The following is a 23,607-nucleotide window of genomic DNA, read 5'->3' as shown; positions in this document are numbered from 1 at the left end:
TAGGCTTGTGTGCTCTCCCATCCTGCGTATGCAAGACAATGACATTGGCAACATTTACTTCCTTTAAAGCTGGCTTGTTGTTGCCCGAAAATCCAAGATTATGGTTTACACCAGCCTTCCCCAAGCTAGTGCCCTCCTGATGTTGTTGGACTACAAATCCCATCACTCCTGGCCACTGACCACACTGATTGGGGGAACCAGGTTAGGAAAGGTTGCTGTACACTATGGTTAGTTTAAGAAAACCAGTTTCACAACCAATGCTCTGAAGCAATGGACAAAAAAATATGAGTTAGTGGTGCATTGTGATCCCAGGTTCCCATGCTACAACAAGCCAACACTGAAGGAAACTGGAAATGCTTCTCCTTCTAGCTGTGTGAGAAGAAGTGGGGCAGGGTGTGTGTGCAAGGCTCCTTACAGCTTATGCACAGTTTTGTAAACCATGGTTTAGTGTGATGTAGGAACACAGCCAGAGTGCAGTCAATGCTCAGGGGTCAAGGATTATTCTAAAAGGAGTCTGTGATCAGAAAGTTTTTACCTCCCCATGAAGTTGCTCCAGCAGGAGCTGCTGAAGCTGCTTGCGCAGTAGTAGATGTAACGTCTGGCAGAAGGTCTAGAAGATCACTGGAGGGTTTGGAAGCACTGTTGCAGAAATAAGACAGAAAAGAATTTTAGGATGAAAGCTGTAGGTGTAGTTTTGAAATGGTGCACTAGTCTTGTGAAGACTTTCCTATCCCTCTGTCCTGATCAGTGCCTAGAGGAACTAGAAGCAAGACATTGGGGGATAGCACTGAGTGTGTGCGTGTCACACACATGCATTAAGAGTTGTGCACACTCATACTTTGGGTACTATGAAACAGCTTGCCCACAATGAGCTTAAGATGGTCTTTCCAACAGTGTGAAAGAAGTAGAGAACTTATAAAATACAGGCAATAACCAATCTATGTACATCCAATTGGCTCAAGACCATGCATGCACACATCTCCGCAACCCGGAAGTTGGCAGAAAAGGGGCCAGAACGGGACAGAGCACTCCACCGACATGTTGGTCATTGCCTGTATATTTAGAAAAAGACAACTTTACCCATATCATCACTCTTTAAACACAGCTTTTAAACTAAATAAATAATAATAATAATAATGAGTATGTATTTTTATTTGTTGCTTAACTAACCTGACTGGAGCCGCTGTAGATGATGTTGCAAAGAGATCAACTGGAGGAGATGTATCAATACTTTTTGCGGGGGTGGAATTGGGAGACGTAACAGTTGTGGCTGGAGAAGACTGGACAAGAAAAACTCATAAGTACACAGCATGCACTTAATTAAGTCTACTTAATTTTTCAGCAGTTGCTATCTTAAAAGCATCTTTAGTATTTTAATGTAAAAAAAGAGATCAAAATTGTAGTCCTGTGCATGTCTGCTCAGAAGTAAACCCAATGAAGTTCAATGGGGCTTACTTCTAGGTAAGCGTGAATAGGCTTGCAGAGTAACATGATTAAATCCCCTCCCAATAAAGAGGTCACTTTCACTTCCTCTATCATTAGCCCATAAAGAGGAATCATAAGCATGTGTTAAAAAGACAAGTGCCAAATTCAGTAGATACAGAAATTACTTTATTAACAGCGAGTTAAAAGGCCTTTGAATTTTAGGTCTCTAGTTCACAGTGGCTCAATATTATCTGGGGATCAGTGGCTAAGCAAGATCTCAGATTTCACTGCCATGACAGAAGCTGGAAGTCTGCCAACATCCATCTAGGAAAAGATCCCATCAGCGTATCTTCAAGGCAACAGTGTTCCTCTGCTGTTGAAGGCCACGGGTAAAATCTTTCCCCCCACCCCCTTCCATGTACTCAAGTGTTGTTGTTTTTTCTAAGAGACTTTGTATAGGTCTCTAGTTCTTTAGTCTAGGAGGAACTTAAGATATGGCCCCCAGACACTAGGCACCCTATCTGATGGCTTAGAAAACATTTCTTTTTTAAAAAAAACCAACAACAATAGCTTCAACAGAGGCAGAGGAAACTAAACTCCCACTTCAATCTTTACAGGGAAATGCCATTATTTTCCAGGTTCACATTTAGAATGTGACAACAGCATTCATCTGATATGAAACTGTGCCCTTATCAAATAGTTCTGCAGACAAAACTGGATGCAGATTACTGTTATAAGTTTAAAAACAACTTGACAATTCTGAGACTTGGAATAGCTTGTTCTTTGTGTTCAGGTGTATGGTTTCAGACAAAGAGAAGAGGGCTTTTGACACCATAATTTAGAGGGGGGGGGGAGGCAGGATTTGCATGATGTATGAAATGGAACCTAATCTATAACTGTTCCAGTTGCAATGTTTCTAGGTAAGATAAATGACTGGGCTGTAAATTGGTAATAAAACCTACTAAGAAGGAAGAGGCAGGTCTAGACTTAATCCTGAGATCCAACCTGAACCTGGTGCAAGATTGTCATAGCCTTCTGGAACAGGGATCTCAGCTATTCATGGTAAACAATAATTAATACTTTACTGTGCACAAACCAATCACACCCTTTCTACTTGTGCTGAGGAGAAACAAATCATGATCCAACTTAACAGCAGAGGTTGTAGTTTGTCTTGCTCAAATATGTCACAATAAGTAAACTAAGAACAAACGGTGGACACAGACTATTTTCTGGGGAGCAAAATAGACACAATCCATGGATAAAATGCAAAAGCAAAAGCAAAGGAACACAATGTTTCTTCCCGGTGCTGGCAAAGCGGAGCTAAGTGGGCACAATTAGATAGTTTACGAATGATAAAATTATTAAGTAAGTTTACTGCAATGTCCTCATTGCACCCAATCTGTGGTTTAAATGGGAAGCTGTCCTAGAAATCCAACATATTCACATTTACATTTTAGAAGAGGAAACTTTCTATAAATGAATGGTTTAGTAAAAAGGGAGTGCCAGGGGAGTTGAATCTCAGCAGTATGCTTGCAACTTTTTAAACGCCATGATATGGAAAGGCCCAACTAATACAAATAAGTTCAAGAGGACGTCAGTGCAGGGCAACAAGCGAAACTAAGGAAGTTATCAAAGGCAAGAAACCTTCCCTTAAATAATGATCATCTGTCCAAAAGAGAACACAAAGAGTACGAAGTCTAAAACAAACATACAGAGAAAGCAAATCTTGCCAGAAGTATTAAGACAAAATAATAAAAATGGCTTTAAACAGAAGGAGGTAAGTAACCAGGGATGTAGATGACAATGGTAGAAAAGGATAGGAAGATTGAAGAGAAGCTGAATTAATTGTTTGCACTGGTCTTCAGTATACCAGTTGTTGGGGATTTTACAGCTATACTTGAACTGTTTCTCTCAGGTGCGGATTCTCAAAAACAGAGTGAAACAGGTGACAAAAGGATGGAGTTTTAGGGCTAACTGACAAATTTAAAAATAACATGTTACCAGGTCTGGCAAACAATGGAAGGTTCTTTAAAGACTCAGATGCGAAGCTGCTTAACTGCCCAACAACAACAAAAATGTACAAACTGTCACTAAAACGAGCTTTCTAATACCAGAGGATGCTATAATAGCCATTCTAATTCCAGTTTTAAATAAGGGATGAGGAACATAAAAAGTTACAGGGTCATTAACTGGGTAGATTGGTAGCAAGAATTATTAGCATGCCTTACAAAAGGAGTAGCCAACCTGATTTCCTTCAGATGTCCCTGGACCCACTCAGTTCCTATCATCTCTGGACATTGCCCATGCTGGCTGGGGCTGATAAGAGTTGGAGCCCAACAACATTTATTTATAAAAATATTTATACACTGCTATAGTGTTGTGTTTGATTTTATTGTTTTAGTTCTCTAGAAGCCACCTCAAGTATATATATTTGAGACAGAAAGGTAGAATATAAATTATAGTAAATAAATACAAAACACCAATTTTGCAAATACCTATAAAAGTACCTGATTTTCCTTTACCACATGATCCAAATGTGTAAATAAAGTCACTACTTAAGTTTTTGGGAAAGAGGGAGGATGCAGCTATAGACGTGTGGGTTTGATTACTCATTCATGTCAAATCCTCCGGCATACAGAATTAGCACATCAATCAAGATACAGTTGGGCTTCTGACAAATCTTTTACATTTACATTTCTTAAACACTTGCGTTAAGAGAGTAACTCTATCTAGCTATTATAACATTAAAATGTTTACCTTGCCCAAGGGTGAAGGAGCGCCAGAGCTAGAAGAATTAATGTAAGAAAAATTTTGAATGCAATACACTAGGAATATCTTAAGCAGACTTGCAGGCTGGAGTATAAGGCCACAGTCTATAGCAAAGAACAATAATACCTTCTACTCTAAAAGCTTAGGAATTAAATGAAAATTCAGGTCTGTAAAACTTTAGTTGAAGATTGGTTAATACTCTCCCTGAATATCAAATGCAGTCAATGAAATGTACAAAGAGATGCCATGACTCAGTGGTTAAGCACATTTCCTCTGCATATAAAAAGTCCCAGGTTCTTTAAGTTAAAGAATCACATCTGCATTATACTTTTAAAGCACACAGCTTTCCCCCAAAGAATCTTGGGAACTGTAGTTTAACCCTCACAGTGTTAAATTCCCAGCAATCCATAACAAACTACAGTGCCCAGAGACCTTTGAGGGGGGCAGAAATGTGTTTTGAATGTGCTTTAAACATACAGCATGTATGGAGCTTCAGATAGCAGCGACAAAACCTCTACCTGACCCTTTATGGGGCCACTAAGTGTCAAAGGAAACAATTATGGGCAACATGGGCTATTGATCTGCCCCTGTAAATAAGGCGGCAGCTTCTTATGTTTCAATACTACTTAGGAAATATATATTTTAAAAAACCTTTTTAGTATAACGGAGGTTGCTTGTTTGCATATTACTCTATGCAGCTACTTTGCTAAAGCAGGGACTGAAAAATGTACTAGAAGTTGTTTTGATCATTAACTTGGTATATGTCAGACACTTTCATGGGATTTCCTGCAAAATTTCTATCGATTGTTCACCTGAGCAAATTCTCCAAATTAATCTAAGCAGCATTTATCAGAAACTCATTAAAAACCAGAACCATCACCCCAGTGAAGACTTTAGCTGAATGGTATAAAAGGTAAAGGTACCCCTGACCATTAGGTCCAGTCGCCGACGACTCTGAGGTTGCATACTCATCTGGCTCTATAGGCCGAGGAAGCTGGCGTTTGTCCAAAGATAGCTTCTGGGTCATGTGGCCAGCATGACTAAGCTGCTTCTGGCAAACCAGAGCAGCACACGTAAACACAGTTTACCTTCCCGTCGGAGTGGTACCTATTTATCTACTTGCACTTTGACGTGCTTTCGAACTGCTGGGCAGGAGCTGGGACTGAGGAACGGGAGCTCACCCTGTCACAGGGATTCAAACTGCCGACCTTCCAATCGGAAAGGCCTAGGCTCTGTGGTTTTAGACCATAGCGCCATCCATGTCCCAGCTGAATGGTATATGCCTAGTTAAATCAAATTTGCATTAGCTAAATTCAATGTAATTGACATTGTTGTTTGAATCAAAAGGTAACTTAAAATTTAACAAAAGTTACCCACTCTGTTAAAAAAGGAGATACAGTATTTCATACTTTTTCATTCCCAGTAAAACACATCAGAATCAACATTATTTTATAAAATAATGTGTATTCCTAATTCAGTCTGCCCTTCTCATTTTATAAAATGTGTGTTCCTAATTCAGTCTGCCCTTCTTAACTAAAACTGAACCCACACCAGTATAAAAGACTTTGAACTGAAATACATAATTTACTATCCTATTAGTTCAGAAATGCATTTTTAATTATGAAAATCAAAGTGTTTCTTCCTGTTTCAAAGTGTAATTCATAGGCATTTCATTTTTGTACACAGTTCTAGGTCTGTATCACAGAATTAAAGTTAATCAAGGCCTATTGCTTCACTAAGAGATGCTAGAAGAGACACATGCTGTATAATAGATACATGCATAACATTAGTGTGTATATTTACTTACCCCTCACTAAGTTGCAAAACAGCCATGTACATAAACAAAACAAAAGGGAGGCACATGTAAAGAAACATTTGTTAATTACAGCTTAATTAACAGCTTGATAAACAAATAGCCTAGATATGTGTTTGGTCAAGACACTAGGAAACTGTTACGGAACATGCATGGTATACATACAGCTGAGAAATATTAATATGCTTAGTAAGTGTTATTTATTTATTACATTTATATCCAATCTTTCCTCTAAGAAGCTCAAGGTGGCAGACATGGCTCTCCCCCTCCTGCTTCCCCATTTTATCCTAACAAGTCTTGTGAGGCACAGCAAGCTTCACGGTTGAGCAGGGACTTGAAGCTTGGTATCCATGATCCTCGTCCAACACATATAATGCCTGTGGCAAACACGCATCCTGACCCTAAGCATGTACATTCAGAAGCCCTACTGAATTCAACTGGACTTACTCCAAAATTTGTGTAGGATTGTAATCTAAATCAAGTAACTGTAATCTTTAACTGGATTGCATTATGCTTGCATGATGAAATTCAGAATGACAAATGCCATCTACGTCCTGCTTCACAAGAAACACTGTGCAATACGACACATCAGGAGCACATACTGGAGACTTGTGTTTTCAATTTAGGACATGGATAGCATAATTTTTGGGTGGCTGCTAAGAGAAAGGTGCCGGAAAAGGAGAATAATTTCCATTACATTTGTGTAGCTTACAATTTATGCTGGGAACCGCCCTGGGATCTATGGATGAAGGGTGGTATACAAATTTAATACATAATAATAATTCTTTAGACAAAAGGGTATTTGTGTGTATCTATATCTCTTCCTATATAAATTAAAAGGTAAGGCAGCCACATGAATTACAGAGTGAGAACAGAACAACAGGCCGGCTGGGAAGACGAGTGAGTGGTGTGGATAGCCCAGGTGAGTTACAGTGGAAGAGACAAAACAAGCCAGGGCAGCTCCTCAGCAACTGCCCTGCTCTGCTGCCACAGTTTTATGTTGGAGCTATCCTAACATCCTATAACCCCAAATCTAAATAAAGCAAGCATGGGCAGGTCTTATGCTCTGTTTGCTAGGCTGGGGTGCTCTCTTATGAGGAAGAACTAGGTGCTGGTTTTGGTGCAGTCTGAATATAACAAGGGTATTTAGGTACAGATAACCAAGCTGATAGGATTAGAGTTGCAGTGTAGCAACTTCACATACAGCTCTATCAACTTTACGCATACCTGTTTCCAGGTTTCTTTCCTTCCAAACTGTTTAGATGTTGTTCAAGAGTCTCCATAAGACTACTGGGAGCCTAAGACAGATAAGGAAAGCAAGTTACTCATTTAAAACTAAAGAGTAAGAGCAGCAGCTTGGGAAGTCCAACGTGAACTCCATCTCTTCTCGGAACTATTCATAACCAGTTACATGCATTTACATGCCATCATCTTAATTCCAAAACACAGCTTTCAGAAAGGAACACCACTTCCATGCTGCTATTGAAACTATTATTCTTTGGTTAGAGTACATTGAATATTGTTTTTATTATTAGTCAGAAAACGAAAGTATGAGTCATCGTGCATTAGAAATTAACAACAGCACAGGCATTCACAGGTCAAGGTTGCCAATAAATCTAAAATAGATACTTGCATGCATAACTAGAGTTTCTGCATTCAACCTAATTAGCTTAACCAATTTTTTTCCTGTCCTCCACACAAGTAGTACTGTAACATAGGTCAGAACTACATATTACAAAATAGACAGAAAGTGCAGCTGCTCCCTGTCTTTAATCTCTTGTTTTTGTAACATTAATATAATGCATGAAATGTTGTCATCATGCCACAGCTCTCCCAACATTGACCAGTGAGATGAGAGAGGGAGTCACAGTGCAATAACACACATTAGGCTGTATTAGACATTATCAAGAGATGGCAGGCATTTTGTCTCTGCTATAAATACTGTGTTTATGCTGCAGGTCCAAATATTTCCCAGAAGTAGTACATAATTATTTTTTCCAGACCAGAAACCAGGCTTCTTCTTCTTGTTTTTTTTAAAAAGGCTGGGAATATAGTATTTTACATTCTAAACTGAAGTTTAAAAAATGAGATAGAAGTTTGACACAAGTATTAGATCTGCAGTTACAGAATAATGCAATTTGATTGACTGATTAATTTCCCCCCTTTGATTCCTCCATTATTATTTTTTAAGAGAGCATTCCCAAAATGCGCTTGCTGTTGTTACAATGAGAAAGGAAAGGTAAGTACAGTAAGAATGACTAACAGTGTCCTTAGCTCCTCCAGGATAAAAATAGTGCCTAGATAAGCAGATTTCCACAAAGTCACTGATGAAAGAAGAAAACTTCAGAGGTACAGAAGTGGATGCAAGCCATATTTTATCAAGATTACCGGTTCATCAATTGTATAGTCTTTAAATGGGGACTTTTCATTATCACCACTGTTTTTCAGATCACATAGAACTCTGGTCAGCAACACCTAAGGTTTTTTTTTTTACATACATAAAATAGATTTACACAGAAATTAAGCAGGTTACCCAGAACAATGTACAAAAACTTGCTGTTTGGACTATATTAGCAATGTATAGAGCCCTAAATCCTTTGAGATTAACAGCCTTAGCCCTAAACAGAGGCTTCTACAATATAACAGATTGTTTCATAGGGCAGTGCTTTAGTTTATAAGCAGTTGCCCAAACCTCAAAAGTCAACTTCAAATGTTGCTAAAAGAGAAAGCATTAGATATATATGTTAACAAATTTAGCATCTTACTTGCTTCTAATCTGAAATACCACATTTACTTGAATGTAATACGCACTTTTTTTTGCCAAATTATGTTGTGAAAATTAGGGTGCACATTATACCATATTTTTCCATGTATAAGGCTAGGTTTCCCCGCCCCCCTAAAAAATAATGTCAAAAATTAGGGGACGTCTTATACTCTGGGCCATCTCCCCCCCCATTTTCTTAAATCCGAGTCCCTAAAAATAGGGGGCATCTTATACATGGGGTGTCTTATAGACAGAAAAATACAGTATTTGATGGTGCATTAGATTTGATTGCAAGCTTGAAAAACACTGCTGACACAGCAAATACTTTTTTGGTTTCAAGGTTTTGAAAACTGAAGTGCGCATTAGATTCACATAAATACGGTGTGTGAAGCAGTGCTATTGGTTCTGGCTTTCCTGGGTTGTAGATATATATATTTTTTAAGGAACAAAGGGCAAGAGTGAGGATGATACAGCTGGCTTAGGAACACTAACAGCCCAGGCTAATTCTAGAAAAAAACATGTAACTCTCTTCTGCTGTTAGCAAAGGACATATCCATAAGATTCTTATTATAACATGTGAAATTAATGGGGCTTACACTAAAGGTGCAGATTTCATCTCTTAGTGCACTAATGATAGGCTTCTTTAAAATGGTTTTTAGAATATAAACTCCACTTAGAATGCATTGTAGTAATAACACTCCATGTCCTGCATAGTACTAATGATACCAAGTACTTATCTCAAATAAAGTACTTGATAGGAAGGACAAATCCTCCTCTTAGCGATAGAGTTAATTAGTATTTCTAGCCACCACCATAAACTGCGAATGTAGTTAATGGAGCAAGGAACATCTTTAGGATGTTGAGCACACAGCCACGAAATGTGTTCCACATCTCACTAAATACGACGAATTAATATGCAGTCACCCAGAAGGTGGCATGATTTAAATCGAGTCTCCTCATTCATCTATTTTCCAAACAAGCATGCAAATTGACTGGTTGCTATAAACAATTAAAGTATGTCAATTTGCAATTACACTAGGCCTTTATACTACCTAGGAATATATTCCAAAACTTTATAATCTCCCTGACAATGCAGCATGGGCAAAGAAGCTAAGAAAGAAGGGTGAAACCAGGTTTTATGAATAGGCATAATGTTAATTGCCTTTGGAGTTCCCAATTATGGATGTTTATTGAAACCAAGGAAAAGTAACCACGACCAATGCTGAACCCAACAACCTTGTTTAAATATGGTTTGTTTGGTCATATCACTGCACAAACTCACCAAGCTACAGAAGTACAAGGCAAGACCAGCTAGAAAACAAAACAAGTTATGGAGGAACAAACTGTTGCTTGTTTGCTTATCTGTGATATGAAAACTCATGGTTTACTGAATAAGCCATGGCTAAAGCAAGCCTTGGCTTATAATTATCTGAAACACAGCAAATGTTTTCAGACAGAAGTGATTTTAAGAGACTGTCATTATAGCCTGTGTATTATGTTCAAATGTAGTGTCACCCCTTTAAAGGGGCCCCTTAAAACTTTTATATGGTTTTTCAATTTAAAAACATTAGTATAAATAAAGAAACAAGGCCATTTTAAGTGGTGAAAATAAAATTTCAAGAACTGGATCAATAAAATCAGTTGACTGTCAATAGACTAAACAAGGTGTCAACATAAGCCTCTCTAGGGAAGACATTTCAGAGACTGGGCAGATGTTGTCTTGCATTCCAACATACTGAACTTTACACACTGGGTGAGGGGAATAATGAACAGGACCTCAGCTTCTGAACAGAATGCCAGAGTAGGTTCAGAGCACCAAAGAATGTGGCCTGTAAGGTTTCTGGAGCCAGACCATTTCAGCCTTAAAAGGTTAAGACCAGCTTTTGAATTTGAGCCCAGAAACAAACTGGTAGCTTGTGCAGCTCAATCACTGATGGTGATGACTAAAAAATAATAATAGATTCTTATCCACTGTTTTTCACATTGAAAATCCCATCCACTCTCTTTAATTTGGCTCTGTTTCAATTTTACTCTCATTGGCTTCTCCACTTGCACTCCTCTGCCATAGCTCAGCACTACTCAAGGAAATATAATGTCAAGACAAGAAAATGCAAGCTGGGTGGCCATACTTCATAAAAATGCTGCCTAGAATGGCAGACAAAACATCACTGCCTTGCTAACTTTTCACCCCAAATGTACACCAGGAATCTGAGCAAAACCATTGAAGATTAACCCTTTGAATACTTGTGAGAACCATGTAACTTACCGATAATGTAACTATCAATAATGACTCATATAGGGAAATTGTATTCAGAGCAGCTGAATACAATTTCCCTATATCCAGGCTCAGTTAGCTACTGACTAGAACTGAAAGTTGTGCTGTCCCTATCTTGACTAGCATAGAGGCACCAACTTATATTAACCCCCACAATAATTCTCATTGGACTTTTACATATGACTAGGCTATTTGCACATTTTCTGTTTTATGAAAGCACACATCACCTGGGCATGTGTAGGGAGAAAACACCATAGAGGAAAAATTAAATCAGGGAAGTAGGTTCAGGGGTTAGTCCTCATCTGCAGGTGCAGAATTGTAAACAACAACAACAACAACAACAACATCTATAAATTAAACCAGTGTTTCCCAACCTTGGGCCTCCAGCTGTTTTTGAACTACAATTCCCATCATCCCTGACCACTGGTCTTGCTAGCTAGGGATGATGGGAGTTGTAGTCCAAAAACAGCTGGAGGCCCAAGGTTGGGAAACACTGAATTAAACAATGCTAAGCAAGAGACCTTTGGTATGAAGGAAGACAGTCTCAAGGTACTCCTTCTGCTGAGCTATATTTAAAGTTCCCCCCACCCCCGGATATTAAAATAGCTTTTCTGTGAAAAAACACAAGCTTCAGCAGAAAAAAGCATATATATTTTTACTCTTTTTAACTCTTACTCTGCCATATCATACACCTGTTTCAATGAGGCTGGGGATTAGCCAGCATATTGCTTTTCTTCAGAGGACACACACTGGTGTGTGCAATAAAATATTTGAATTGATCATGCTCCAAAGAGCATGATCAACTTGTAAGCTCTCTTATTAGTAAATCCTCAAAAAGTAAAAAAGAATGGAAAACCAACAGCATTCCGGCACCCCTAACTGAACTGTCATGAGTTTTATTAAGGCAATCTTCCAAAGGGCTGCAAGAGCCTACAGAAGCACAGAAATGCTTATTGAACAACGAAGGAGAGCCCACCACCTTCCAAAGGAGTCCGTTCCACTGTCAAATAACACTTACTGTCAGAAAATTCTTCCTTATGTAGTTGGAATCTCATTTCTTGTAACTTGAAGCCATTGGTTTGGGTCCTAGCCTCCGGAGAAGGAGAAAACAAGCTTGCTCCATCCTCCACATCCTGTCACACTGCACTTTAAGATATTTGAAGATGGCTATCATAACTCCTCTCAGTCTCCTCTTATCTAGGCTAAACACATCCAACTCCCTCAACTGCTCCTCCTAAGGCTTGCTTTCCAGACCCTTGATCATCTTGGTTGCCCTCCTCACATTCCAGCTTGTCCATAACTGGACACAGTACTCCAGGTGTGGTCTGACAAATACTAGAATACAGTGGTTCCATTGATCAGGACATTATCCTTCTATTAAGGATAGCAGCCTAGAATAGCATTAGCTTTTTTCGCTGCTGCATCACACTGTTGACTCATGTTAAACCTGCGGCCTACTAAGACCCCTAGATCCTTTTCACATGGGCTACTGGCAAGCTGGTTCTTCTTGCCTAAATGTAGAGCCTTACATTTGTCCCTTTTGAAATTCATTTTGCTAGTTTGGACCAGCTTTCTGTTATGGTCATATTGAATCCCAGTTCTGCCTTCTGTGGCATTAGCTACCCCTCCCAGTTTGGTGTCATCCAAGTTGTTTATAAAGACATTGAACAACAACAGATCCAGGACAGAACCCTGAAGCACCCCACTTGTCACTTTTTTCCAGGATGATGAGGAACCATTCGTGAGCACTCTTTGGGTTCGATGAGTTAACCAGATATGAATCTAGCCCACATTTTACCAGCTTCTCCACAAGAATGTCATGGAGGACTGTGTCAAAAGCCTTACGGAAATCAAGACATACTACGTCCATGGCATTCCCCTGATCCACCAAGCTTGTAATGATCAAAAAAAGAAATGATATTCATCTGGCATTACTTATTTTTGAGAAATCCATGCTGGGTCTTTGTAATCACAGCACCCTGTTCTAACAGACCGACTGTTTAATTATCTGGGAGGTCAACTAACAGAGGTCATGCTGCTGTGCACTTGAAGGTAAAGCAATCTCATTTATATGCAAGAGTCTTAATGATTAATCTCAAGGATAGGGATGCCACAATAAAGTTTTTAAGTGTTCGATCCCTTGATTACATTTCTGTTTAACGACTTAGCAGCATACTTCCTAGGCCTTTAAAATGTGGTCCACATGTATTCTCACATAAATGTTTACAGCAATTCTGTAAGGCAAGCCAATGTTACTCCACATTACAGATGGGAGCTGCGAGATAGGCTTTCCTGTGGTCATCCAGGGAACAGAGATTTAACTTGACCAGTACACTAGCTCTCTGGCTTCTGGTAATTTATCGCCTTATCTTTAGTCGTATTATGGCAGCCCTAAACTTGTCTCTTGTCTAGAGACAGAAGGTAACCCAGTGAAAGTGATGTCATGGACTAGGTCAAAGCATGGATTCAGTACTTAAGAATTTCCTCTCCCAGATGCATTACTCACACTCTCAGCTTCTGGGATCAATCTGCACCTCTGGAAGGGAGAAGAAACATGCAGTCTTTTCATTGCTTATCTCTTAATTAAATGTGGCCTTAAAAATGAAGTCCTCTTCTGGGAACAAAAAGCGGATTGACATCTGTCAAAATAGTTGCTGTTTTCAGGAGGCATATGCTGATGTTTAAAATAAGAGTAACGCCATTAGGTTGCATGCTAAATGAACAGAAGTCATTTTTGCTATTGTTAAACCAACCACCAAGCTAAATATAATTTAGGAACTTACTTGTGTAAGATCAGGAATGTCTCCTTTATCAATTCCAATTTGCTGTGGATAATGAAAAAATAATAATTCAGAAATGTTCTTTTGTTTATGCTTAACAAGTCCAGAAATACTAAATAACTCAAGTTGACTACTGCATCTGAACTGTGATTTTAACTCACTTTGAAGCTCCATTTGTAATATCCACATCCAGGTGCTTTAAAATTAATGCATATTTGTAGAAATATGCAATACATTCATTGCCCTACAGAACTGCAACTCTGGATGAAGAACTTCTCTCAAACACAGATGGATGCAGCAAAAGGTTTGTGCACAGAGCTGGTCCCAGGCTGTGTCCTTCTGACCCGCTCCATGCATAAAAATGAATGCCTGAAATTGAAGAACTCATATTTATTTAAAGATGGGTTTTCCCTAACTTGGGATATGAAAATTGCTGTTCTGTCAGAAAGATAATGATGCAGCAGCTATTCCCACCAGCAGGCTGCTGGTCTAGTACTATCATCTTAACTGGTATAACATGAATATACTGTAGAAGGCCAAAGCAGAGACTAATGTTATTTTATTTGCATTTTGGTGACATCCTGAACAGCTAACATTTTCCACAAAATTCAATAAATATCAAAGAAATTTTACACAATGTAGTTTATTTATGGACGTGGCATTTGATCTAAACACATACAAGGAGAGTGTCTGAACAACAACTCAAGTAGATAATTGTGGGGGAAATCACATGCCTAGATAGCAACCGTAACAACCAACATGCCACAGTGGAAGATTCACTTACCTCTGCGACTTTGAGGAATTCTGATACTCTTGTCATTCTAGTCAGAAACCGCTTGTAAATCTCAAGAGCATCTTTGCACTGTCCCTTCTTCATTTCAAAGAATTTCTCTGGAATAAACGACATATTCATTTTTAATCCACAAAACTTTTACATTATTGATACCAGGTCTTCATCTGCAAATGTATTATTGCACAAGCAGAAAAGCACTTCTGCATATGCTCAGCAGCCCTGCTCAATTCCTTGGCTTTCCCTGTCCCACTACAGACTTTCCATGCCCGATCTCTCACTGTTCCTGAACTCCATGCGGCGCTGGCTGCAGAAGGCTGCACTATGAGACCAGCAGCCATGACTCACTGATGCTTTGGATCCAAGTTTGCTGAAGCTATGAGAGGGGCAATGAGAGAAACACTTGGGGTTTCCAAGTGAAAATATGTGTTGATAAACCATGTTTCTTAAAGACACTAGCCTCTGCTGTTCCCAAAGGAAACACAACGCTGGGTATGTGCCTGGAACCCCTGGAATCTTGCAGCGCTTTTGGAATTTGGGGTGGTGTGTAACAATATAGAAAAGAAGACAGCTGAATGTGAGAGAATCACGCGCTTGGAAAATAAGATGGCTTCTTCCTCTCTTAACAAGATTAAGCTGCAGAACTACTATTCTCTTGGAGCAATGTAACGTTAAAAACATGCTACATCGAGTTACTTACCTAATAAGTTAATAACTCCATCATTGTAACAAGCGAAAAGCTTGATGAGATCTTTGAACAGAAGCATAAATGCAGCATTTATAACACCATTTGTCAGCTCATTTGGATGAACCTACATAAAAATTAGAACCCATGGTTGTTAATTGTGATTTGAAATGTTGGAGCTATGTCATATCTTAGAACAAAGTTAAATACTATGGAATATGTACATTGTTCAGGCGCACACAGGACTAAAGTCTGTTTCATGCATATAAACAGAATATACAAATTATGTGTGAAAATCCAGACAAATCGGAAGCAAATTTAAAGTACCAAGGTTCATCTCATATCAAGGCAACAACAGGAGCTGGAGAAAAACTTCATTTCTGCATCTCAGAAATATCCAAATTCTATCTCTCTCAACTGTTGGAAAATACAATGATGCAAATGGGAAAATGCACCGACAAACAATCCTCAGCATGATCTTGCACAACTGTGAACAATGCACACTTTGTGTGTATGTACGTGTATGTGCTGCTAGCGATTGGAAGACCAAGTTTAGTTATGGACCTTCAGTTAAATGCAAAAATGTTATTCAGTACGGTTCAATTCACAATTTTCTGCCACTTTCTTTCTGCACCTTGGAGAAGCTTGCCAAAAGAAATAAGAAGTTAGAACAAGTTCAGAGGTTTGAAGTTATATTATGTTTCTACTGTGACCTAAAGTGGGAAGTGTTTTCCTTTTATCATAAAAGAATTTAGAAAACTGTAAATACATACATCAAATTCAAGAAGTGCATCTATTTGTCCTTGTAATATTGGCATACTCTTCAGTAATTTTTCTGGAACCATTGTCCTCATTACACCCTCGGCCCTGGAAGAAAAAAAGTCAAGCTACAACCCAAAAAATCTCATAGGCATTATTTGGTAACTAATAACAAAATTAAAGCTTTACCGCAGGGTTTCCAAAACTTGGGTCTCCAGCTGTTTTTGGACTACAACTCCCATCATTCCTAGCTAGCAGGACCAGTAGTCAGGGATGAAGGGAATTGTAGTCAAAACAACAGCTGGAGACCCAAGCTTGGGAAACCCTGCTTTAGAGTGAAGTCTGAGATTCAAATTAAAATGGATAGTATTTCATTCTAGGAAAAGGTTTAATTAGGAGGCACCTAATTATAGAATGAGAGAAACATGTAGTGCTGAAAAAAGATGGCAGGGTCGGAAAAACGATCCTGATTTTGGTCAGCAAACCCTGCTTCTATAGACAAATAGTAGCTCCAATATTTCTTTGATAGTACTTGCTTTTCCACAAAGCACACTCTAATGTCTCAACTACTTACCTGAAGCACTGAAGATTCATTAAGGTCAAACCTTTACATCACTGATTAAATCAAGCATGCACTATGTTTTACACTGTAATTTCACTCTGTGGAGAATAATGCACTATTTTTAAATATTCTATTATTTCACAGATAATGGGCAAAGATACAGTACAGTGGAACATCCAACCATGTACAGATGCTCTGTATTTCAGATTAAAGACACCCATGGTGTTTGGTTTTTTTTTTTTAATTGCTTATATTTTCTCTCCATTACATTAAACATTTATTTGAAGATACATTCTTTATGTGCCATAAAAGGATTCTGCACGTCCAGATATAATGGGAAAGGGAAAAGCAAATTGCCTGTAGGGCTCACACAAATTATGTGAGCCCTGTAAGGTTGCCCCATAATGAATTCTGGAATATTTTAAGCCATATATTATTGGCCCCTTTTCTACTTTCAACAGGCATCACATTCTGATTAACTCCTTGAATTATCTTTGGGGACTCAGGCTAGAGCAAGGGGATCATTACAGGATAATAAGGATAATACAGGATAATAACAAAAACACACTGCCTGGTAGCTTTGCAACAACCAATACCAACTTGGACTAAGGGCCATACATAACATGTATGGCTGCGGCTGAAAGGAGCAAACTCACATTTCTACCTCCTCTCTACAGTATTACTATACCAGCAGGACACATAATGAGACTAGAGATGAGACAAGGTCACTAAAGGCATAGAAGCAGGGAAACATTTCCCAGTGTAGACAATTTGGGCCATATCCAATGATGTGCCTCCATTGGTGCAACAGACTTCTATGCATGCAACAGAGCTTCCTCTTCCTCTTCTATTCCCTACAGCCTCATGCATGCCTTCAAAATTAGCTCTGGACGACACCCTAGAGCAGATTTCGAGAGCAGCAAAGGAAACAAATGCTCCATTGTGCTAGCAGAGCTACATGTATAGAGCACAGGATACAAACCTTCATTTTTAGCCCAGTTTATTCTACAAGGTTTAAATACAGAATGTTCCATATAAAGGAAGTCCCAACTACACTAGGACAACCACAAAATTTATTCTCATGTTCAATTGCATTTGGAAATCAAATAAACCCACAACAGTATTCATTTATGCAATTTATGCAGCAGCTTTCCCATTTTCAAATACTTTTACTAGTAATACATGTAGGGTTTATAAATAGATACGAAACAGATTGTGATCCAGCAGAAGCTTCCACTTATGTTAAGATAATGGGAAGTGATCTTCTTACATTCCTCCTTTCCCCTTGACTTGTTCTGGATATTCCTCCAACCCTCCAGGAAATATTTTCTGGGGGCTGAAGTGGGAAGGAGGAACTAGAGAAAATCAGTTCCTCTTTTCTTAAGCCAGTGGATATCCCTGCAAGATATAAAGCAACCACTGTAGAACAGAAGCACTAGATTTCACCTGCTGATCAGAAGTAGAAATAGTCTCTCCCCCCCCCCCCGATCCTACAGCACATTTGCAAAAGCTAAAAAAAACTACTTGCATACCAGAGCACTCACTATATACATTCTAGTGCTATAATTTCATTATTAAACCACTTTTGGCAATAGTTGCAGTTAAAGCAACATATATTGCAACCAACAATACTTGTAGGAACCATCAGTATCTATATTAGATAAACTTACCCTTTCTTCACTCTTGCAAAATCAAATGCCATTTGCCGGTAGGAAAATGCTTTTTCATTCAAGTATCTACTGTAGCGCCTGATAAACGTGGACATGTCATATCCTAACAAGGAAGAAAATATGTCATAATTTTTTGATTTTTTTTAAAATCCTTTTAATCTTTTATTAATGGATTGAGAGAGGTTGCAAATGCTATATCTTTAACTCAATGGTTTATTTTATTAAACGATGACACCCTGATGGATTTCAGTGACATTCTGCAAAATAATTCATCTGACTTCAACCCACGTAAGAGAATCCCTACATGTACCTGCCTAGCTATATATGCAGGTGCCAAGAGTTATATGACAAGCAAAGTCAACCTGCAATTTACACACATTTAACTTTTGCACATTCAGCTTTACTTGTGTGGCAAAAAATATATTAAAAAATTGAGAAGGGGGCAGAGTTCTGGGAACAATGATTTTGGCAATCCCACCTGCCATTGAACTCAGTGAGCTTTGACTATCAACGATTTTTGCTTTAGGCATGATCCCTGGAACGTAACCCCCATGCAAGTTGTGGGCTTGCTGTAATCTACACTGATATACATGTTTTGTTCTTTTGGGTGACTGAACACCATTTTTCAGTTATTTCCAAACTGACCTTTGGATAAATATAATCTGATATATTGATAAGCCATGGTGGCCAACAGCATACCTTGCTTATTTATTAATTTTACTGCTCCACTCATCTTGCCATCTTCCAATACCATGTTACCCTGTTCTGCTATCATTTTGAAGCTACCAGTAGTTTTGATAAACAGATTGCAATGCTCTTTAAAATAAGCTCTTCATAACAAATATTCACAGGCACCCTGGTCTAGAAAACAGTTAAGATGCAAATACATTGAGCCTATTGGATCCCAAATGCAACCAAATCAAATAACAGAGGCTGTGCTGGAAAAATCTGAAGTAAAAAATGTTCTATCCAGATCTACTTTGCAATTTGATAGTATAAAGAATTATCTTTCTGCTTTAATGTGTTCTACAAACTGATCTAGAAAAGGGGCAAATTAAACATGCTGAGGCATTTGGAGATTAAGCTCCAAGCAAGGCTGAAAGTATATTGGGGCCAAAATACCTCTTTATATTTTATACTCCAATCTGAATCCCCCCTGCTACATGGAAAGCTGGTACCTCCTTAACATCTAGACATTTCAGGAATGTTTCAGCCTTGAATCTCATTAATATTCTCCATCTATATTTCACATATAAAAGGTGGGCATGCCCAGTGTCTAATTAGTCTTGTTCGACAGCTCCCAGAATTGTTATTCTTAGAACTTAAGGATTTACTGGAACCATTCCAGTAAAAATCATGACTGCCCTTTTGTATCAAGGACCCTAGGCTCCCCAAAAATGGTACCACAAAACCCCTACCACTCTCATGTGATCACTGCCATTAACATAGAGCACATCTGAAAGCTTCCATTATGTGAAAGCAGAAGTCATTAGTGGAAAGCAGATTTGCCTGCTATTTATTCTTTATATACTGTAGCACCATCAGTGTACATGCTGCCTTACAGATACAGCATAGACATGTCCCTGTCCTCACAAACTGCAACAGACATGGGGATACACAACAAAAAGATATGGACAGACAAAGAAAAGGATGCAGGCAAATCAAATTGCACAACTTGGCTACATTTGTACCCCATCCCCCAAAAGTATTAAAATTCATATACTACCACAAGGTTAAATAAAAGGATTAAGAGAAAACCAATAGTTTAAGATTCATGTTTACCCAGAATTCCACTGTAAAGCCATCAAGACAATAACTTGCCAAATTTGAGCTTTGGGTGTGAAAAGCTGTAAGTCTCGGTTCTTCTTGTGGTAGAGAAGCCAAGAGGGGGGAATGAAGGGGGTGGAGAGATGTTGCTTTGATAATGTAACCTTTCCTATTCTGGATGAGAACTTCATCCTGGACAGATAGCAACCACCAGTGGCTACTCCTTCTGCTGTTCCTAGATTTTAATTTTTGCCTACATACAGTACAACTGTGTGCTCTTAGGAATGGATTTTTGGCTTAAGATGATGCAAGGAATCAGAAAGAAGTTCTTGTAAAGCAGCAGATAATATTAGGAGCTTAGTGCTTAAGTGTATGGTTCCAGGCTTTCAAGTACGCAATCCCCATACCAGGTTTCTTGTGACACCTTTGGGGAAAGAACAGAGCACTGAAATTACACGAGCTTAAATAAGTCCTTCCATCGTAACATGTTCTCTTCATTTTCTTTCCTTTTTTATTCTTGCCTTATCCCTCCTCCAAATAGCACAACTTTCCGTTTCCTTTCTGCTATATTAAAAACAGTTCCTATAAAGAAAACAAGGCACTTGCTCTCTGCCAATATATTTCACTGGGGTGGGGGGTTGGGGGAAGAGACGCATTTCTGCCTAAATGATTGCACATATACCAGGCAAACATTATCAACAAAGGGCATGGTTCTTACCATGTGATCCACTTTTGTCCAAAAAATTGCTGAGATTGAATAGTGTGTTTCTAGATGCCAAATACTGAATAAACCTCTAGGAGGAAGAGAGGAAAGGATAATATTAGTTGTATATGTCCTTCAACATTATCCTCTCACTATTTCATGACAAACCCACTAGCATGTTTCCTTCTAGGTGAAAACCCATGATAATCATATTATAATAAATGCCATGCCTTACACATCTCTTGCCAATTTGAATAATTCTGCCTGGAGTGGATACAGATGGCCCAGTGCACAAAACTAAAGTCTGCACTGCTTTCTTCCACACTAAAAAGACTTAATCAGACCATCCAGGGTTTTTGTGTGTGCTTAACAATGCAGATATAAGAACATATTCTAAAATGTCACTACTCATGTAAATAAGATTCCAATATGCATATGGTCAATTGTGCAATTTAACCCCAAACACAGCAAGGCATCACATTTTTCACATGGCCAGAACAGTGCAAAGATTTTGGCTGGTGTTATGGAAACCCCTGAACCTAGAACTAAAATGGGTCTTTCTGGGCAAAATTGGTACAGGCATGAGTATTGCCATTTTCTTTATAAGTATCTGTCTCAAGTATTTATTCCTATAATATTTTTACTGTAGTGAATTTTGGAATAAAGCTTTTAATCCCAACAACTGAGTCAAGAGTCCAAGATCCAAGTGGGAGCCAGGATGTTACCAGAAACCCTGCTTCTCTGGCACTATGCAGGGCTCCTCTGGAAGAACAAGGAAGCCCCTTTAAGTGGGAGTTCATGCAACTATTTGATTTGGCCTCCTTGGAAGTCCTCTCCCAAAAGCTTCAGTGAAGGATAGCTTTAAGAAAATTTTGTGCACTTACCTCATTGCCGTGAACCATTAGATGATGCGTTGCAACTAAGGCTTTGAACACAACCACCCAACTACTGTTTGTTGCTCTCTCAAAGAGTGTATCAGCCATTTGAGGAATGTTGACATTTGTCTCATTTGTGGCTTGGATAAGATCTATTTTGGGAAAGGGAGAATGATAACTGTAAATACAGAAACTTTCAGTTTTGTTATTGTTAAAGGCCATGCCATTGCAGTTTAGTGATGTAACAGTCACTAAATTTCACTACTATACTTGGACTTTATTTAGAGCAACCTCCTAAATAATTGTTTGCCTTTCACACATGACTGTCACAAGGGGATGTGCAAACATACCATAAAACAGCTAAAAATATTTTCTAAAACAGTAGATAGGTTTAAAAACAAATACAAAATGAAATGTAAGGCAAAGCCCTTTTAATCCAGCTAGGAAAGCCTGTCAAAACAAAAATATATTTGTTACCCCAGATCAATCACTACAGAAACAATTAAGATAGGAAACCAACTTTCCTCTGGACTGCCTACTACTACTAGCCAGAGGCTATAAATGGGAGTGGTTATTTACAAGCATGATCTGCGCCTGAAAGAGGAATAACTCTGTCCACAATTCAAATCATGTTGAAGTATAATAACTGAAACTTAAAAGACGCAAATTGCCTTCTAGGCACTTCAATTTCCTCCTTTTCCTTCTATTTCCCTTTATTTGCCATTTCAGGGTTCTGAAATCTGTGTTTGCCAGAGATATGTTCCTTAACCATTCCCCCTAGTATCCCTTCCACCAGTCACTTCCACTCACTTGTCCAGCAAGTCTCTCCTCATTCCTAATTTGTGAGAAGGACAAGATCAAATATCCCTTCCTTTGCCATTGCCTCCATTGACCTGCTTTTGAAAGATGAGTCTCAGCTGACTTACCTGTGGTATGAAGTCAGTGGACATAAAGCACAATTATTTACAGTTATCCCCCCCCCCTCACTTACAACTAACTTTCCTCCTTGCACTACATTACTATGAAGGTGAAGAAGATGGGAATTCATCCCAGAATTAAGTGTTTATATTTCTAGCTCCGCAAGTTTGGGAAAGAAGAGGAAAAAAGTGACATGATTTTGAAGCTAGACTAAAATTAAAATGAAGTCAAAATCCTTCCATTTGATACATTTCAGGCAGCTTTACCCATGCACTGGGCACTGTATCATTTGCCAAATTTAGCATCCAATGCATAAATAGTTTCACTATTATTAGCCAAATAAACCAATGGGCACAAAGCCAGTCTATCCATCATGGTCCAATTGCTGTTTGCTGCAGCTATACCTGCAGAATATACCCCAGAAAACACAATGATTGTGTTATTATCATCATTTATTAGTCACTTTTCTTTACAAAACATAACCCAAAGCGATCCAGACCAACTCCTCCCACATACTGATCTAGAAATGCCAAACAGAAATGCCAAGGGAAAGGATTACCCCCATGACAGTCTCTCCAAGTTATTAAGGGCAGTGAAATTTGTTCTGCTAATGTTGCAAGAGTCCCTATCCCTACCTTGACCAAAGAGATTCATGTTTTGACTCAGGAAACTAACAATGTAATAGCCAAGAGACACTGGCAGATGCACAGGAACTGCAGCTCAGATAGAGATACACCATGGTTCTGTCCTCACAATACATTGCTCGTCCAGCTTTTCATTGACAGATCCCAAAATTCAGTCATTAATTAAACTTCCAGAGATGGTTGCTGAGCTACTTTTGAGCAATCTTGCATTCAAAAGATCTCCATGCCCAGTTTGAGAAATGCTGCAGCAATTATTTATTTAAGTCTCAATTTCTGGGACTAACATGACATCTTTTTTTCACCTACAGAAGTAGGCATAGATACGTACGCAAGAGAATGGAGAGGGGGCAGGCTGAAAGGATGTTGGTGAAAGAAATTCAGCTCCATATTTGAACAAGGCACATGAAT

At 38.7% G+C, this 23,607-nt stretch overlaps 1 protein-coding gene across 2 annotated transcripts in view; it reads right to left on the bottom strand.

Annotated features, from left to right (window-relative positions):
- SNAP91 (synaptosome associated protein 91) overlaps window positions 1-23,607 on the bottom strand; it is a 66,482-nt gene that overhangs the window by 26,006 nt on the left and 16,869 nt on the right. The window contains exons 3-13 of one of the 2 annotated variants that reach the window (XM_077926183.1): window positions 21,647-21,789; window positions 20,778-20,853; window positions 18,293-18,395; window positions 16,075-16,168; window positions 15,317-15,428; window positions 14,611-14,717; window positions 13,830-13,871; window positions 7,229-7,305; window positions 4,183-4,210; window positions 1,171-1,280; window positions 536-639 (exon numbers count right to left, since the gene is read on the bottom strand). In XM_077926183.1, coding sequence (XP_077782309.1) covers window positions 536-639; window positions 1,171-1,280; window positions 4,183-4,210; window positions 7,229-7,305; window positions 13,830-13,871; window positions 14,611-14,717; window positions 15,317-15,428; window positions 16,075-16,168; window positions 18,293-18,395; window positions 20,778-20,853; window positions 21,647-21,789 — 996 coding nt within the window. The remainder of the gene's footprint in view (window positions 1-535; window positions 640-1,170; window positions 1,281-4,182; window positions 4,211-7,228; window positions 7,306-13,829; window positions 13,872-14,610; window positions 14,718-15,316; window positions 15,429-16,074; window positions 16,169-18,292; window positions 18,396-20,777; window positions 20,854-21,646; window positions 21,790-23,607) is intronic. The other variant, XR_013392297.1, reaches the window with a different exon arrangement.

The sequence above is a fragment of the Podarcis muralis genome, chromosome 3, assembly GCF_964188315.1.
Source record: "Podarcis muralis chromosome 3, rPodMur119.hap1.1, whole genome shotgun sequence".
Lineage (NCBI taxonomy): Eukaryota > Metazoa > Chordata > Lepidosauria > Squamata > Lacertidae > Podarcis > Podarcis muralis.
The sequence above is the reverse complement of the archived record's forward strand: the minus strand, read 5'-3'. Positions and strand labels throughout refer to the sequence as shown.